The sequence below is a fragment of the Puma concolor genome, chromosome E1 (genome assembly GCF_028749965.1).
Source record: "Puma concolor isolate L17-30 chromosome E1, mPumCon1.1.hap2, whole genome shotgun sequence".
NCBI lineage: Eukaryota > Metazoa > Chordata > Mammalia > Carnivora > Felidae > Puma > Puma concolor.
This window is the reverse complement of record NC_141680.1, coordinates 59,279,095-59,297,060: the sequence shown is the minus strand read 5'-3', so window position 1 is coordinate 59,297,060 and position 17,966 is coordinate 59,279,095. Positions and strand designations below refer to the sequence as shown.

The 17,966-nt window shown below is 54.7% G+C and overlaps 1 protein-coding gene across 2 annotated transcripts in view; it reads right to left on the bottom strand.

Moving 5' to 3' along the window:
- MGAT5B (alpha-1,6-mannosylglycoprotein 6-beta-N-acetylglucosaminyltransferase B) overlaps positions 1–17,966 on the bottom strand; it is a 69,182-nt gene that overhangs the window by 2,471 nt on the left and 48,745 nt on the right. The window contains exons 11-15 of one of the 2 annotated variants that reach the window (XM_086688161.1): positions 16,244–16,367; positions 6,876–7,044; positions 5,973–6,119; positions 5,687–5,803; positions 818–892 (exon numbers count right to left, since the gene is read on the bottom strand). In XM_086688161.1, coding sequence (XP_086544287.1) covers positions 818–892; positions 5,687–5,803; positions 5,973–6,119; positions 6,876–7,044; positions 16,244–16,367 — 632 coding nt within the window. Of the gene's footprint in view, positions 1–817; positions 893–5,686; positions 5,804–5,972; positions 6,120–6,875; positions 7,045–16,236; positions 16,368–17,966 lie in introns of both variants that reach the window. The other variant, XM_086688162.1, reaches the window with a different exon arrangement.

Genomic DNA, 17,966 nt, shown 5'->3' with positions numbered 1-17,966 from the left:
AGACTCAGGGTTTCTACCCTGAGGCCCATGTGCCCCACCTGCGGTGTGGACTGGGGGGGGGGGGGGAGGGGAGGGGCTCTCCCAGCAGGGATCAGTTTCAGGGACCACCCCTAGGGCCCAGCAAATGCTTTCCTGTGAGTTTCCTGATGACATCCCAAAGGGCGGCTGGGAGCTGAGAGTCCCAGGTTCTAGCTTCTGGCCCTGACCCCACCAAGCCCTCTCTGCTGCAGGCCTCAGTGCTCCTGTGTGTCAAGCACTCTCCAGCCCTCAGGGCTTGGGGGCAAGGTGCAGACAGAGGCCACACGCTATCGGTCTGAAAAGTTCCGCTGCCCGGCTGGGCCCTAGAGCTTGGAAGGACCACCCGTGGACCCTCAGGAGGGACCTGCCTGGGTTCTCAGGGCGGAGGACCTGGTCCCCAGCCCAGTCTCATCCCTGGGGGTGGAGGGAGGGGGGTCCTCCATACTCCCCAGCCAATCAGTTACCAGACTTGTCCACGACTTCTTTATCAAAGTAAAAATAACAGTCTGTTTCTGTGTTGTGGTATGGGGCCGGGCTCTCGAGCTGGACGCCCAGGGCCGCCCCACCTCACCCCCAGGCCTGGCCTCCTGGCCTGAGCAGTGCAGGACCACTCCCCTGCATCATCTCCGGGGAGAGTACCCGGACGGACAGGTGAAGAAGGGGTGGGGGTTTAACGGACACAGAGCCCTGGGTGGAGACAGCGTCCTCGGACGAAGGAGCGGGCTAGGCCCCCTCCTCGGGGCTGATGGGGTTTGGGGAGGACCCACCCCTGGGGGCGGAGAGCGGGGGGCCCACCTACTTGGTGCTGGATGTAGGCGTGGATTCGCTCCAGCATCCCCTCGCAGCTGTACTCGTAGGGCAGGTAGGGGTCTACCTGTGGGAGAGACGGGTGGACACATGGGGGAGGAGCGCCGGGCCCCTCCCCGACCCGGCTGCTGGGGGCCAGCCCTGCTCTGCACTGGGGGCAAAATCTGGTGCGTCCGGAAGCCCCTCCCCCCGCACCATCTCCCTGGCCCCTCTGGATCGGCTGGAACACCTGCCTGTGGCCCTAAGGGCCATCCCACCCCCTGCCTGCCCCCTTCCCGGCTGCCCTCCCTTTGTCCTAAAGCTCAGCCCCCATCCCCTCCTGGGCTGTGATGCCTGCCCTTTCCCACAGCCAGCCCAGATGGGTTCACCCTCCCCTCTTAGGTGACACCTCCTCCAGGAAGCCGTCCCTGAGCCCCAGCCCCACTCCTGTCCAGGACCACTCTCCTGGGTGGCACCCTAGAGTTCCTCCAGGGTGGAACTGGCACCTGTGTCATCATTTCCGATCTGTCCCTCGTGTCTCCCAGGTTACGGGCCCCCTGGAGAACTGGGACCTGCCCGGTACAGTGCCCGGTATACAGTAGGTGCTCAGCAAGTAGCACCTCCAGCTCTGCCCATATATTCTGCCCAGAAGGTAGAACGTTCACGAAAAGGAACACAGGGGCGTCTCCTGGTCAGGTGGAGCGAGGAGAATTTGTAAGGCTTCCTGCCCAGGCCAGGCACCTGGGAGCTACGTAAGACACGAGCCCCCAGACGGAGAGGCCACAGACCATCTGTCCGAGTACCTGACGGTTACAGAGCAGCCTGCACCGGGGATGAGCAGATGAGCCGAGTAGCTGGGGCCCGAGGAGCAAGGGGAATAGGGAGACACGGTGATAAAGGGGGTGTCCACCGCCCGTGAGTGGGCACCCCACCTCCTTGCCAGTTACCTTTCCTAACCAAGCCCTCTCTGGTGACCCCGGCACACAGCCACCTTGGCTGGACGGGGCCGTGGGGACAGCCCATCCCAGACTCAGAGAGCAGCCTGTTCGGGCCTCCGACCTCGCTTCTCCCCAGTGTGTGTGCACGTGTGTGTATAAGATGCAAAGCGCATCTCATACGTGTGTGTGTGTGTGTGTGTGTGTGTGTGTGTTGTGTGTACGTGGGGGCGTGGGCGCCACACCCGGCCCAGCCCGATTCCAACTTACGCCCTTTCCCTGCCCGCAGCTCCAGGTGCTGTGATCTGACAGCTCTGCCCCAGTGGGAGCGGCCTCCCTCCCCCGTCACAGACGGGCAGCACCGGAAGCCCACTCAGGTGCACCGGGGGGGGGGGGTCCTGCTTCCCATTAGACCCCACCTCGAAGGGCTGGAGGCCCATCCTGGGCCCTCTGCCTGGGGGGCATCCCCGACACTCAGGCTGAGGGGGGTGGCCGGGGAAACAGCAGCTGCTCCCCTTGAAACGAGTGCAGGCCTCCAGAAGATTCTCGGGACGAGAGCCCACCCATCTGGTCTTGTCCCCAGTTCTCCCTGCAGCTGAGAGCACTATTCTTCATCCACGGGCAGTTCCAGAACCCGAGAGAATCCAGGTCCTATACCCCAGCCACCGGCAGCCTTTGTGGCCCCAAGCGGTGCACGGCCCGGCCCCGACCTGCCCTCAGCCCTGGGGCTGATGGCCACGATGGCCCCGGCAGCCGGCTCCTGCCCAGAGGTTCCCTGGACACCTCCAGGGTACAAGACCTCAAGCCCCGGCTAGAGATCGGGGCCTGGAGGAGCGGGTTCCCCTCCAAGTGCCACTCGGCCTGCTCCACAGCAGCAGCCCCCCCACCCCAAGTCACTCCCGCTGAGCTTTGAAGCCCACATCACACGTAATTCGCATCAGCCAGCCGCGTCCCGCCTGCCATGAATCTCCACCAGAGGAGCCAGCCTGCCTGGAAATTACCCCCATTAGGCCTAATTACAGGTGCTCACGGTGTAATCCGTCTCGACAGGCTGGCAGGTGCTGGTCCTGCGCTGTAAGGAGAGCGGGGGGGGGGGGGGGGGGGGGGTGACAGGGGTCTCTCTCACCTCCTCCCCGTTCCTCACCTTTCTTCCCCCCGCTCCCTGTGAAAGGCCCTGGGACTTGCCGCACAAGCTGTGTCCCCTGAGGGTGGCCCTCATTGGTCCTCTCGGCTCCTGCCAGCTGTCCCCAAATCAGTTCTCCAAAATAGCATTGGGACACATACCCAGGCTGCTTGGTGAAAAGGCAGCTGCGAGGGCCACACCCGGTCCTTTAATATCAGATGCCAGGCCCAGGAACCTGCGTTTTAAACGCCTGCCCGGGCGATTCTTGGGTAAGTAAGGGGGTGTGAACCGCCCGGGAGGCAGGCGGGGGTGGCGGGACCCCCGGAGGGGTTGAAGGCAGCAGGCGGGCAGGTTCGGGGGACCACCTGTCAGCCTCCGCTTGGCAGATAGGCAAAACCTTGGTTCCTTGACCCTTTTGTTATTGTGATTTTTTTTAAATTAACTCATTCCCAGAATTAAACAGACGTTGGAGCAAAACAAAACAAAAAGGTCAAAAGAAAAAACAGTGAAACATAAGTTTTCCTCCCATCCCGGACACCCAGGCCCTTCCCCAGGGCAGCGTCCGTTACCGATTTCTTGTGTGTCCGACCGGAAAGAACCCACGAACCGAAGAGCACGTTCACTCACAGGCCCCCCCACAGCCCGGCTCTGTTCTGCGGACGGAACATATTTCCACGTGCTCGCTGAGCTTAGCAATGTCTCCTGCAGGCTGGGCCGGACCTGAGCCCTGGGGGGTGGGCTTGCTGGTATGTCGTCTACCCCCTGACCTTGTCCCCTGGGTTAGAAGCCTTGGAGGACTGCTTTTCAAGGGGAGGGGAGGAGCGGGAGGAGGATGGGGGGTGGGGGGCCCTTCCCATGCCGCGCCCGCCTGGAACGCAGAATGGGCCGTGTGTCACCGCTGGGGGCTGGGGTCGGTCAGTTTCCGGCTTTTCTCCTGCGTTGAGGCCGCCTGGGGAGCCCCTCGCCCACTACGACTGTATCTGGCTGGCTCCGCCCTGCGAGGGTCCCCAGGTGCAGCCCTCATCCACCCAGCGATGGAGGTCACGCTGGGATGTGACCTGCCCCATAGGTCCCCGCCAGCACTGACGGCCAGGGGCCAGCTGGGGTGACCTACTCTGTTAGACGCTGTCTCATTCTGTCACTCCAGGACGCTCCCTCCTGGGATCACTTTCCAAATAACCGACTTGTGCCCCCGGGTCACCTCCTGGAGGAACCCGATCGAAGACGGTCCGTGGCCTGGAGGGACTCACAGCAGAGACTGCCTCAAGCTGACGCTGAAGAACGGAGTGGAGGGCGTCACCCCCTCACTGCTCAGGGAGGTTCCAGGGGCTCAGCCACCTGGCAGGTCGACCTGCCCGTGTCCGTGACGACTACCGACGGGCGCAGGCTGTGACACAGCTGTGTTCTTCCGGGCAGCTATGTTCTACTAGACAAACATCGCCCCCAGACAGGAGGAGGGAAGGACGAGGGTGTGGTCAGCGGAAGAACGGAGCAGGCCAGGGAGGCAGAGATTTTCTGGGGGGGCTTCTGATGAGGGGGGACAGAGGCTGTTCCGCGTGGGAGTGACTGGTGGTGAAAGGAGGGCGATTAAAAACAAGCCACGGGCGCCTGGGGGGCTCGGTCGGTTGAACGTCCAACGCTTGGTTTCTGCTCAGGTCACGATCGCACGGTTCGTGAGATCAAGCCCCGCATCGGGCTCTGCGCTGACAGCTGGAGCCTGCTTGGGATTCTCTCTCTCCCTCTCTCTCTCTGCCCCTCCCCTTTCCTCTCTCTCTCTCTCTCTCTCTCTCTCTCTCTCTCTCTCAAAAAATAAACTTAAAGAAAACACAAGCCTGCCTCACGGTCAGAACAACCAGGCGGGGCTCTGGGTCCAAAGCTAAGCCGGTAAGTCCCCCGGGGCTGGGGTGGAGGGTCTCTCCCTGCCCGTCTCTGCCCTTGAGTCTGGCAGTGTCCCCAGCTCCCCTGGGGCAGCAGGGTCCTCCTGGGACATGGCTGTCCTTGCAGAAGGAACCGGTGTTTCCTGTCACTCATTTGTGGTGGCCTCACCAAGATGAAGGCTCGCCAGGTTTCCGGGTTTGCCCCAGACCCAGAAGTTGACCCTGAGCAGTGCGTCCCCTCCCCTCCCGGGGGAGGGCACGCTCAATTAACATGGTGCTGGGCAAGGAGGGAGACAGGTCCAGAGGGATCATGGTGAGCAGAGTCGGACCCCTTTCCAAAATGAGGGAACCAGAAGAGCACAAGGGGCCGTCAGCAGTCACCACTCCCACACACGTGCCCCCACACATGGCAATGCCCACACACCTGCTGAAGGAAACCCGGAAAGTTCTCCCCCTTGCTACGCGAAGGGTGGCCCTGGGCCCGGCACCACCCCAGCCCTGCTGAATCCCAACCCGCATTTTAACAAGACCCCCAGATGACCTGCCGGCACGTTTATAGTTTGAGGCATGCGGACAAAAGGCCACAGAGCCACACCAACAGCAGAGTTCAAAGACCCTCCAAGCGCTACTCCTGAGAAACATTCACTCAGCGCCTGACACGTGCAGGCAGTGCTCACAGGGCTCAGTCTCCGAAGGTGCTTAATAAATGATTCCGGATCCAGGGCTGCCATGTACGGTTGTGCAGGTTGCTCACAGCACGAAGGCATTTTTTTTTTTTTTTCCTCCCCCGCCAACTCGACTTGGTAAGTGGGGACCACCCCACCCCTCATCAAATTTCCCAGCCCAAGCTTACGAGTCTGAATTCACCAAGAGGGGCACCTTTTTCTAATTACGGCTAAGACCCGCAGTGGTGGCTGATGGCAGCCCTGACTGGATCTGAGCCTCACCTGGGTTCTCATGATGGCCTTGATGGCCGCTTCAAACTCCTCCGAGTTGTTGTAGTCGACGGTCCACACGTGGGGTTTGCCAATGAAGTTCTCTGCGTAGGGGTGCTGGGAGAACAGCTGGCGGGGCAGAGAGAGCAGCGATCTCCCCCTGTGCCTGCCTGGCCGGGCTGGGCTAAGGGGACGCCCCCCCCCCCCAGCTTGTCCCACGTGTCCTTTCACCCCAGGCCTGTCTCCCTCTTCCGGGTGATGCGGGGGGGGGGCCCCGCGTCAGACCCTCCCCACTCACCTCTCTGGAGGTGGGCTTGCCTCGGAAAAACTCGTGGTTGAGGGAGCTGTGGGGCGGGCTAAAGCGGGCCTGTAGGAAGACGCAGCCGTTGGCGATGGCCTCCAGCGGGGCAGGGCCCTCGTAGGGGAAGCCGAACCCTATGAAGAGCTGAGGAAGCCAGGTGGCACAACGGTCAGAGAAGCCCGGGCGCCGCAGCCCAGGGCCCCAGGGAGCCAGGGCGGGGGCATCCACAGGAGGCGGCCATGTGCCACGGCACACACTTCCCCCTCTCTAACCCTCAGTTTCCCCATTCGGGAAGAGGAGGTGCGACTCGGTTATATCAAAGGCCCGTTCCTGCTGCGGCGGGCTAGGATTCTGGAGGGGAAAAGACAAGGGTGAGGGTCTCAAGCTTAGGAGGTTTCAGACCCACACCTACAGCTGAGCTTAAAGGACCTTTACCCACGCATCCTAAAGACGATTCACTCAGCACCTAACTTGCGCCAGGAGTGCTCACGGGGCTGGCCCCGCTGGAAGGCGATCAATAAATGATTCTGAACCCCGGCTGCAGCGTAAGGTTGTTCAGGTTGCTGACTGCACAAAGCCGCTCCTCCTCGCCCAGCCCACCCACAGACACACGTATCCAGGGGGCCTGCGGGAAGAGCTCTGGTTAGAGCAGGAGAGGACCCGAATGCTCGCTGGAGGCCCTCCAGCCTCAGCTGACTCCGATCCCTCAGGGCCCAGCACCCGCTGCTGCTCCAGGAATACGGTGCAGAACTTCCAGAAGCAGTCAGTCCGCGGAACTCCAGCCAGGGCATGCCCCCAGCCTGCCATGCCTTCAGCGGCTCTAACAGCAAGGCCTGGCCCAGAAGTCCACCGGGCTGCACCGGTACCGAGGGGGTGAGGACGGCGGGGGGCGGGGCTCACCTTGGCCTTGCGCAGCAGCTGCTGGAACTCAGGCTGTGGCAAGAGACCGTGGTTCTTCACGAAGGCCGGGACCTCGGGGGGCCGCTGGCTCTCATAGTACACCGTGCCGTGGATCTCCATGTACTTGTTCAGGACGCCCAGAAACTTGTCCTTCCCCTGGAAGAGGAGGGTTGGACATGGGAACCTCGCCCCAAATGCGGAAGGCAGAGCCGTCCAGAGAGACACCCCTGGTCTGGAAGCCAGAAACTGCGGAGCCGTCAGCCAGCTGCGTGGCCTCGGGCAAGGCCCCTCCCCTCTCTGGTCCTCATTTTCTTCATCTGTGAGTTGCAGAACTTGCACAAGACCAGAGAGGCTGCAGGACTATTTTTAGCCACGGAAGTGTTTCCTTTGCAAGGAAACCGTATAGGGGCTCACATTTAAATACCCCCAAATGAAGCCGCTTCGCCTCCCCGGAACCCCTGATGACCTCTAAGAACACCTGAGGAGCTGCGGGGCCAAGGTCATCTCATCCCTCCTTCTCTGTCTCCCTCCATCCTCCACCCATCGTCCATCCATCCACGGAGCACATTTTTATGGAGCGCTTGCTATGTGTTGGCACTGAGCTCAGGCAGGGCCTTCGTCCTCAAGGAGGACACCTGTGAGTGAACGCCCGCGAACTAGCAAAGGCTCAGCCCCTCCAGACGCGAGTCCCAGCTCCAGGCTCTGCTTTCGATGTGGACACAGGCCCAGCCTGGGGGGAGGGGGACAACAGGAAGCAGGGCACAGAGGAGGAGATAACAGCTCAGCCACCAGGCACCCGTAGGACCCCATGGCCGGGGCCCTGAGCCGGGAGGTAGGGGCAGCGTAGGATCTCATCAGGAGTTAAGATTGGGATCTGCCCCCGGGTTGTACTTCTTGGGGGCTTCTGAGACTCACAGAAGAGAGGGAAGGAGAAGCTGAGAAGAGAGGAACTTCGCGATCACAGAGAAGGCCGGGCCAGGGAGGGGTTTTGTTCAGGGAGGGCAGGTCCTCAGCAGGCCAACAGGCCAGAAAAAAGAAGGCGGGTTCTCTCTGTCCCGCTGGCTAGCCATGAGGTCAGGCGGCAAGGAGCTTCAGCCCAGGTTTTGTCTTGTAAACCGCGGCTCTTGAAGAAAGTTACCAATGGACATCAAGACAATGAACAGTTCACGTTTTGAGGCTCCAGACTGCACACGTTTTTCGTAAAAAAGCCTTCCTCTCCGGGTAATGGTGTAGTAGGCGAAGCATATCAGCCCTGCCTCTGAGAACGACCGGGAGAGATGTGGAAATACAAAACCTTGTGCGAAGGTGGTGAAAATCTAACAAAGCGTGAAGAATTACAACGCCAAGATCTGAGAGAAGAAGGGCAGGAGACTGTTGAGGTCGCTGCTGAGACCAGGGTTCCCCCACAGGGGCACCTGCTGATTCCAGAGTCAGCAGCAAGGAGGCTTGAGCAGAGCTTCTGGTCACCTTGCAGAGCGGGGGGACAAGTCAGAGTTTGGGGTCTGCCGAGTTGGGCGGTGGTGGGGGGTGGGGGGCTGATGGAAACTCCACCCTTCGGGTTGGAATTCTGAGGAATTACACGCTGGTAGAAAGGGTGGGCCGGAACTAGAGCAGCCCCTACAGGAGCTGAATCTGTCTTACATAGTCTCGATCACTCTCACTGATCTGAGATTGCTGGGGGCCCAGCCACAAGCCAAGAGTGTCTGGAAGAAGACGGCATCATCCTTGACCTCGAGTTATTTCTACAATTTTTTTATATTCATTTTCCAGAATGAAGGAGGAGGAGGAGGAGGAGGAGAGAAGGAGGAGGAGGGGGAAGGAGGAGGAGGGGGAAGGAGGAGGAGGAGAAGGACCACCACAGCACTCCCACCACCAATGAAATCCCAGTCAAAACCCCAGCAGGCTTAGAAGAAACAACTTGACAAGAGAAGAAAGCGGGCAGACTTACATTACCTGATTTCAAGACTTATTGTAAAAGTACACTAGTTAAGGCCGTGTGCTGTTGGCGTCAAGATAGATCAATGGGATAGAACAGAGAGTACAGAAATAGACCCGCACGCGCATGGCCAATTGATTTTTGGCAAAGGCACAAAGACATTTCAGGGGAGGAAGGATCGTGTCTTCAGCCAATGGTCACGGAACGTTGCGCGTCCACGTGCAAAGGAAGAAAACGGATTAGAAGTTTCATCTGCCCTTCGCATCATACACAAAAGTTAATTCACGACGGATCATAGACTTAAATGTAAAACCTAAAACTATCAAACACTGGGGAAGACCCCTTGTGACCTTGGGTTAGGCAAAGATTTCTTAGATACGACACCAGAAGCACAAGCCATAGAACGCTGGACTTCATTACGATAAAGAACTTTGCTCTCTGGAGAAGGAAGACAAGCCTCAGACAGAAAATATTTGCCAAGCATGTATTTGATATGGGACCTCTATTCAGAACGTGTAAAGAACTTTAACAACTCAATGATAAAACAAACAACCCAATTCTTTAAATGGACTGACTTTGAAAAGACCCCCAAAAAGATACAGGGAGGACAAACAGGGCCGCAAAAATATCTCCGCCATCATCAGATGTAGGGGACTACAAGCGGAAACCGTACGATATCATTGCACATCTGTCAGAATGGCTCAGATGGAAAAGACCGGCCATGGAAGTATTGACGAATTTGCAAAGGAACCAGAACTCTCACACGTTGCCGGTAGAATCGTAAAATGGTATGACCACTGCTCCCCACGGCTCCGAAAACGTTCAACGTAGTTCTACTGTTACGATTCAGCCAATTCACGCCTAGGGATCTACCCAAGGGGAATGAAAGGATACGTCCGTACAGACGTTTGTACGTGGATGTTCATAACAGCTCTGCTTGTAACGGCCAAATACTGAAAACGACCCCAACGTCCGCTAACAGGTGAACACACACAAAATATGGGCTGGGTACCTCCGTACAATGGAACACTATTCAGCCATAAAGAGGAAACAACTGTTGATACATGCGATAACACGGATGAATCTTGACATGATTATACTCGGTGAGAAAACCCAGACCAAAAACTGAGCATATACCAGAGGAGCCCATTTATATAAAATCATAGAAAGTGATAGCTCCACTAACCTGTGGTGACAGAGAGCAACTCACGGGCTGTCTGGCAGGGAGGAGGGGACAGGCAGGAGAAAAGGAGCCTGGGTGACAGAGGCACTATCCTGATTGTGGCGATGGTTTCACACGTATATACACGTATGTCGAGACTATCCATTTGAAACGTGTGGTAGACTGCACGTCCAGGCTCAGTAAAGCCTGTTAAAGATAGATTTAAAAATTTTTTTTTACTGTTTATTTATTTTTGAGAGAGAGAGAGAGAGAGAAACAGTGAAAATGGGGCAGGGGCAGAGAGAGGAGGGAGACACAGAATCGGAAGCAGGCTCCAGGCTCCGAGCTGTCAGCACAAAGCCCGATGCGGGGCTCGAACTCATAGACTGAGATCATGACCTGAGCCGAAGTCAGACACTCCACCGACTGAGCCACCCAGGCATCCCAAAAATAGATTTTTAAAGAAAAAAGTTAAACACCTTGATTTTTAGAAGAATTGGGTGCATGACAATATGATCAAAACCCAAGAGAAACAGACAATAAAAAGAGACCCATAGAGGCTCTAGAAGCTGGAGTTACCAGATACAGACCTCAAGATAAGTCTGCTGAATGTAGTCAAGGCAATAGAAGACGAGGTTTGAAACCAAATGGAAATATTAGAAGTGAGAAATATAGCAGCTGAAATTAGGAACTGAATGGATGGATTTCACCGCAGATTGGACCCAGCTGAAGAGAGAATTCGTTTAGTGAAAGAACAGAAGGAAACATCCAGAATGAAGCACACCGCAAGGGTGGAGATTACAGAAAGGAATGTAAGAGACAAAGAGGCTATGTATGTGGAAATAGAGACCCAGAAGCAAAGGGGAGAGAGAGAGAGAGAGAGAGACAGAGAGAGAGAGAGAGAGAGGCAGAAGCAATACTTAGATAACTAACTGAAAATCTTCTAAGACGAACAACAGATCAAACCACAAATTCAAGAGCTCTATAAACACCATGTAGGATAAATCAAGAAAAAGCCACAACGAGGCACACCATAGTAAGTCTACTGGAAACCAAACACACAGAGGTCGTAAAAGTGAGCAAAGGAGGACAACAGTTTACCTTTATTCTTTTTTAATGTTTATTTATTTTTGAGAAAGAGGGAGAGAGACAGTGCGAGCAGGGGAGGGGCAGAGAGAGACAGAGACACAGAATCTGAAACAGGCTCCAGTCTCCGAGCTGTCAGCACAGAGCCCAACGTGGGGCCTGAACTCAAGAGCTGTGAGATCACGACCTGAACCGAAGTTGGACGCTCAACTGACTGAGCCACCCAGGCACCCCCTTTTTTTTTTATTTTTAAATAAATTATATATTTTTTAAATGTATATTTAGTTTTGAGACAGAGACAGAGTGTGAACAGGGGAGGGGCAGAGAGAGAGGGAGACGCAGAATCTGAAGCAGGCTCCAGGCTCTGAGCTGTCAGCACAGAACCCGACGCGGGGCTCGAACCTACGAACCGCGAGATCATGACCTGAGCCAAAGTCAGATGCTTAACCGACTGAGCCACCCAGGCGCCCATGACAGATTACCATTAAAGGAATGGCAAGGCTCACAGAAAGGACAGAAGCCAGAAGACAGTATTTTCGTAATGCTGAAAGAAAATAACCACCAAGCTAGAATTCTGTACACAGCGAACATATCCTCTAGGAATAAGGGTGAAGTAAAGGCATTTTCAGGGAATTAAAATCAGAGCACCTACGTTGGGGGGATGTAATTAAACACTTTAATGTTCTTTTATTATCTAATAAAAGGTAAAGGTACTGACTTATCTAGACTGTGATAAGTCAAGGATGCATGTTATCATCTTTACAGCAGGCACTACAAGACTAGCAGAGAGTATGAGTCAGCTAAGAGGGCGTGAGTTTCAAAACACAGATCGGTGTAAAAGAAGACAAGAAATGAGAGGGGAAAGAACGCGGAACAGGAAAGAAAAAGAAATAGAAGTCAGCTAGTGAAATGGTAGATCCAAAGCCAAATATATCAGAAACCACACTAAATATAAAAGGACTACGTCTCATAAAACTAAATATGCTCACAGAAGGAGAAGCAAACCATGAATGTAAAGTGTAGAGAGAATGTCTCTACACCCCCATCAATTTCCTCATTCTGTCGCAGGAGGCAGCTGTTAGAACGGTTTCTTGTGTACCTTTTCAGATCTTTGATGCACTCAAAGCATAGTTACATTTTCCTTAAAACACATGCACAAACGGTTCACGTTATATATATTGTTCAGCAGCCTTTTTTCACCCGTACACACACGTATTTATGTGTGTATGCACGTGTATACGCATGTATGTGTCATGAATGTGCATTATGTATGTGTGTATAATGCGTGTGTGCGTTATGCATGTGCGTGTGCACGCATGCATGTAAACTTTATTTTTAAAAAATTTTAAATATTTATTTTTGAGAGAGAGAGAGACAGAGAGGGTGAGCAGGGGAGGGGCAGAGAGAGAGAGGGAGACACAGAATCCGAAGCAGGCTCTAGGCTCTGAGCTGTCAGCACACAGCCTGACATGGGGCTCGAACCCACCAACGACGAGATCATGACCTGAGCTGAAGTCGGACGCTTAACTGACTGAGCCACCCAGGCGCCACATGCATATAAATTTTCAGTTTCACAAAACAAGATGTACTCTTGGGGCACCTGGCTGGCTCAGTTGATAGAGCATGTGACTCTTGATCTCGGAGTCATGTGTTCAAGCCCCATGTTGGGTGTGGAGATTTTTTTTTTTTCAAATCTAGTCTCTCTCTCTCTCTTTTTTTTTTTTAATTTACATCCAAGTTAGTTAGCATATAGTGCAGCAATGAATTCAGGAGTAGATTCCTTAATGCCCTTTAGCCATTTAGCCCATCCCCCTGCTCCCACAACCTTGCCAGTAACCCTCTGTTCTCCATATTTAAGAGTCTCTAATGTTTTGTCCCCCTCCTTGTTTTTATATTATTTTTGCTTCCCTTCCCTTGTGTTCATCTGTTCTGTGTCTTAAAGTCCTCATATGAGTGAAGTCATATGATATTTGTCTTTCTCTGACTGACTAATTTTGCTTAACATAATACCCTCTAGTTCCATCCACGTAGTTGCAAATGGCAAGATTTCATTCTTTTTGATTGCCCAGTAATACTCCATTGTATATATATATACACCACATCTTTATCCATTCATCCATCGGTGGACATTTGGGCTCTTGCCATACTTTGGCTATTGTCGATAGCACTGCTATAAACATGGGGGTGCATGTGCCCCTTCAAAACAGCACACCTGTATCCCGTGTATAAATGCCTAGTAGTGCAATTGCTGGGTCATAGGGTAGTTCAATTTTTAGTTTTTTGAGGAACCTCCATACTGTTTTCCAGAGTGGCTGCACCAGCTTGCATTCCCATCAGCAGTGCAAAAGAGATCCTCTCTCTCCACATCCTCGCCAACATCTGTGGTTGCCTGAATTGTTAATGTGAGCCTTTCTGACAGGTGTGAGGTGGTATCTCATTGTGGTTTTGATTTGTATTTCCCTGATGATGAGTGATGTTGAGCATCTTTTCATGTGTCGGTTGGCCATCTGGATGTCTTCTTTGGAGAAGTGTCTGTTCACGTCTTTTGCCCATTTCTTCACTGGATTCTTTGTGTTTTTGGTGTTGAGTTTGATAAGCTCTTTAGAGATTTTGGATACCAACCCTTTATCTGATATGTCGTTTGCAACTATCTTCTCCCATTCCGTCGGTTGCCTTTTAGTTTTGCTGATGATTTCCTTCACTGTGCAGTAGCTTTTTATTTAGACGAGGTCCCAATAGTTCATTTTTGCTTTGGTTTCCCTTGCCTCTGGAGATGTGTTGAGTGAGAAGCTGCTGCAGCCGAGGTCAAAGAGGTTTTTGCCTGCTTCCTCCTCGAGGATTTTGATGGCTTCCCGTCTTACGTTAGGGCTTTCATCCGTTTTGAGTTTATTCTTGTGTGTGGTCTAAGAAAGTGGTCCAGGTTCATTTTTCTGCATGTCGCTGTCCAGTCTTCCCAGCACCACTTGCTGAAGAGACTGTCTTTATTCCATTGGATATTCTTTCCTGTTTTGTCAAAGATCAGTTGGCCATACGTTTGTGGGTCCATTTCTGGTTTCTTTATTCTGTTCCATTGATCTGAGTGTCTGTTTTTGTGCCAGGATGTGGAGATTATTTAAAAAATAAAATCTTAAGGGGCACCTGGGTGGCTCAGCCAGTTTAGCATCCAACTTAGGCTCAGGTCATGATCTCACGGTTCATGGGTTCAAGCCCCGTGTCCAGCTCTGCACTGACAGCTCAGAGCCTGAAGCCTGCTTGGGATTCTGTGTCTCCCACTCTCTCTGCCCCTCCCCCACTCACACTCTGTGTCTCTGTCTCTCTCCCTCTCAAAAAAAAAAAAAACATAAAAAATTTTAAGCAAATAAAATAAAAAAATAAAATCTTAAAACTACATTTCCTCTTAATACATAAAGGTCCTCTGATATTCCTTTATTCTACAGTTTCTGTGATCCTATTTCATTTTTAAAGGCTATTTGAGACTCTCTAAGTTAGAAAAAGACAGATACGGCATGACCTCCCTTATATGTGGAATCTAAAAGAGGGGAGCTCATAGAAATGGTGGCTGCTGGGGGCTGGGGGTGCAAAAGCAGGGACAGGCTGGTCAAAGGAACAAGCTTTCAGTTGGAGGACGCGTGAGTTCAGGGACCTAATGAACAGTGTGGTGACTGTGGTTAATAATACCGTAGGGTGCACTTGCCATTTGCTGAGAGAACAGATCTTAAGTGCTCTTACCACACGCACGCACGCACACACGCACACACACACAGATGACTATGTGGGGTGAAGGTGTGTTAATCAGCTTGATCGTAGCGTTCCTTTCGCAATACATGTGTATATCAAGCCATCGTGTTGTACAACCTAAGAACCATACAATTTTCCCTTGTCAATTATTCCTCAGGAAAGCCGAGCAGAAAAACTCCAGAGCTCTGGGCTAACTTCACGATTTATCCATGGGTTGCCCAACCTGCCGTCTGAAAAGGCCCCCCAGATGGGTCTTCTGATAACTGGCCTGTTTCCTCCAGCGGCAAGGGCAGGCCTACCTTCTGCCCCTCTTCCACCCACCCCTGCCCTACTCCTGCTCCCTGGGCTACACGCTCTCACAAAATAGCACCCAGGTCTGAGCCACAAGCCCTGTTTTCTGGGCACCCAGATAAGACGGGCCTCTGGCACAAAATTCACCCAAGGCCTCTCCCTGATCCCGGCTGCTGCTCCCGTGAGGAGGTGAGGGCCTCAGTCTCCCCCGTCCCGCACTCCTGTGCCACCTGCCCTCCTGAACCCTGGGTGGCGACTGTCCCAGAATGCTCCTTTCATGCTGTTCATCAAGCCACCTCCGGCTTCCCCCAGCCACAGAGACCAGAGCAAAGATGTCTTTTTTGGGAGGCAGCTTCTTTGAGGTCCCTTGCAGAACAGCGTCGCTCCCGGCTATCACAGAGACGCCTGAGCTACAGATAAAGCCTTTCTCTTCCCAGACTTCATAACCTGTCATCTCTTGGGGCAGCTCTTTGGCAGTGTTGTTCTGGAAGAAGCAGATGCGGCCGGTGCTACCCCCGGCCCGAGCGCCCCGTGGCAGCTTGCTCATTTGGCATCACATGAGAATGACCTCCATCCCTCCCCCTACACCCTGTGGGGTCGGGGTGGGGGGGGGACTCGAGAGCACCTCCCCCCCCCCCCGCCAGGGGATGCCCTATTGAGAACAGAGAGGAACAGGAGGAGAGACTATGGCAAGCGGTCACCGTACCTGGAGCTGCCTCGTTGCCAGGAGGGCACAGAGAAAAGAGGAGAGAGAACAGGTCAGTGAGCAGTGAGCACATGACCTCCCGTACAGGTACCGCTTCCCCGGGGACCCAGCCGGAAGATGGGGCTCTAATCCTTAGCCTCTCCTGCCTTCTGCACTCCTGCCTCCCACCCCGCAGCGCCCCCAAGTCAAGCCTAAGCCCCCTTGCCGGGCTCACAGTGTTTATGGATCTGTTCCTAGGGAGGGTGGCGGGTCAAGCACAGTCCTTGATAAAGGACATCTGAGAGCGTTGCACAGCAGGGGCCGAGGGGGGCAGGTTAGCAGCCCCCAGGCTGGGTATTTTCAGTGGCAATTAGGGACCTCTCTTTTCTGACCCATCAGTGGGGGACAGTTCTACATCCAGAGCTGGGGGGTGGGAGTTCTGGAGGGGGGGGGGCGTTCTCACCTTCCAGATACTCGCCTCCTTGCCATACACCACAGCCATGTTGCTGGCCTTGCCGCCTCTGATGAGCTGCTTCTCCGTCTCGTTGAGCTCCTCGGACACGAAGCCCATGAAGGAGTTGTCCGGGGTGTGAGCTGCGGCCAGACCACGGGGTCAGGAAGGGGCTTGCCACACAGCCACGGACGCGCCCCGGGTCCACCTGCACTGGCCCCATCAGAGGGGGCCCCGTTAGACAGGGACGGGGACAGGGGGCTGGTGGAGGAGGGGCAGAGCACCCATCAGTGTCCTGGCCCCGGGCCTCTCCCTCCCCAGAGCGGAGCCGTGAGCAGAGGGAACCCTGGGAGGTCCCCTTGCTCATTTGCAGACAGGCACAGCCAGGACCCTGTCCTGGTCAGAGTCCTCCCTCCCAGGTTCGCTCAGGAACCGAGGCTTTGGCTCCTCCCCTTTTCTCTCATTGGCGACACCCATCAGCAGAGCCGGTACCTGGTGGGATGTCCCACACGGCCTCCATCACTGCCGCCCTGGCCTGGGTACCATTCTCTGTCCTGGGCCACTGTGACGGCTGCCTACCCCCATTTCCGCCATTCTCTTGGCCCTGCCTTTCAATTTTAGGTCCTGAGCAATCCTTTCAAATTTAGGTCAGACCAGGTCCGTCTGCACAAAACCCTGCGGTGGCCCCAACAGCCAAAGTCCCTGCAACAGTCTCCAAGGTCTGCCCCCGTGCCCCCCTTGGCAGGATCTCTCACTACCTCCTGGGACCCTGCCCGGTGCGCTCCCTCTCTCCGTGCGTGCTTTGCCTACAAGACCCTGCCGAGAGGTCCCTCCTGGCCCTGGTCACTCTCTGTCCCTTACCCTGCACTTGCTGACCCAAACATGATATTATACATCAAATGGATCGTTTATCGGTGTCAGAATGTAAGCCCCGTGAGGGCAGGGGCTCTGCTCGGCTCACCTCGCTGTCCCCGGCACCTGGGAGGGGGAGCCTGGCGCGCTGGCTCATGAGTGCATGGACACATCCTGACTTCCCCCACCTGCAAGTTTTTTGCCCCAGCCGTTTCCTCTGCCTGGAGCGCCTTCTTCCCCTAACGTGGATGAGAAAATGCTCTCCGGCCTCAGGGCCCCAGTCATATGGCACCTCCTCCTCTGGGCTCCGGTGCCCCTCTCTTTGCGGCCCCGCCCCCGTGGTTCTGCCTCTGCTACGGTACAGCCCACACTCTGACCTGCTCCCTTGTCCCCAGAACCCAGCGCACCGGGGGCAGGGAATGCACTTCAGCCTCTCTCGCTGTTCCACGGTCGTGCTACTTGGCTCTGTCTGCCTGTGCCACGGATTCGCAAGGGTCCCTCCCACCGTGTTCAGGACCTTGGACAGAACATTTGTTGAGCCCAATGACATCCACTCCGCCTTCCGGGGTGGGAGGGGCTGCGGCGAGCAGGTTGGCAGAGACCTCGCGTCCTCGATTTCCCAGAACAGCCCTGGCCCAAAGATGCCATTTCTTCATCCCGCGAGCGTGTTTTCACATTTTAGCATTTCTGACACGGAGCTGTATACTTCGATCCAATGTGTCGATTTCACGTACTATTTCTACCCACAAACCGTCACAATCAATGTCTGGAGCATCGTAGAAGGAAAGGTTTCCTGCCTAAGTGCCCCCAGAAAGCTCGTGGATTCTTGGGTCTGAAACTCCAGCTGTAAGGAAGGGCCTTTGCTGACCCCAGGACAAAATGATCTTTCT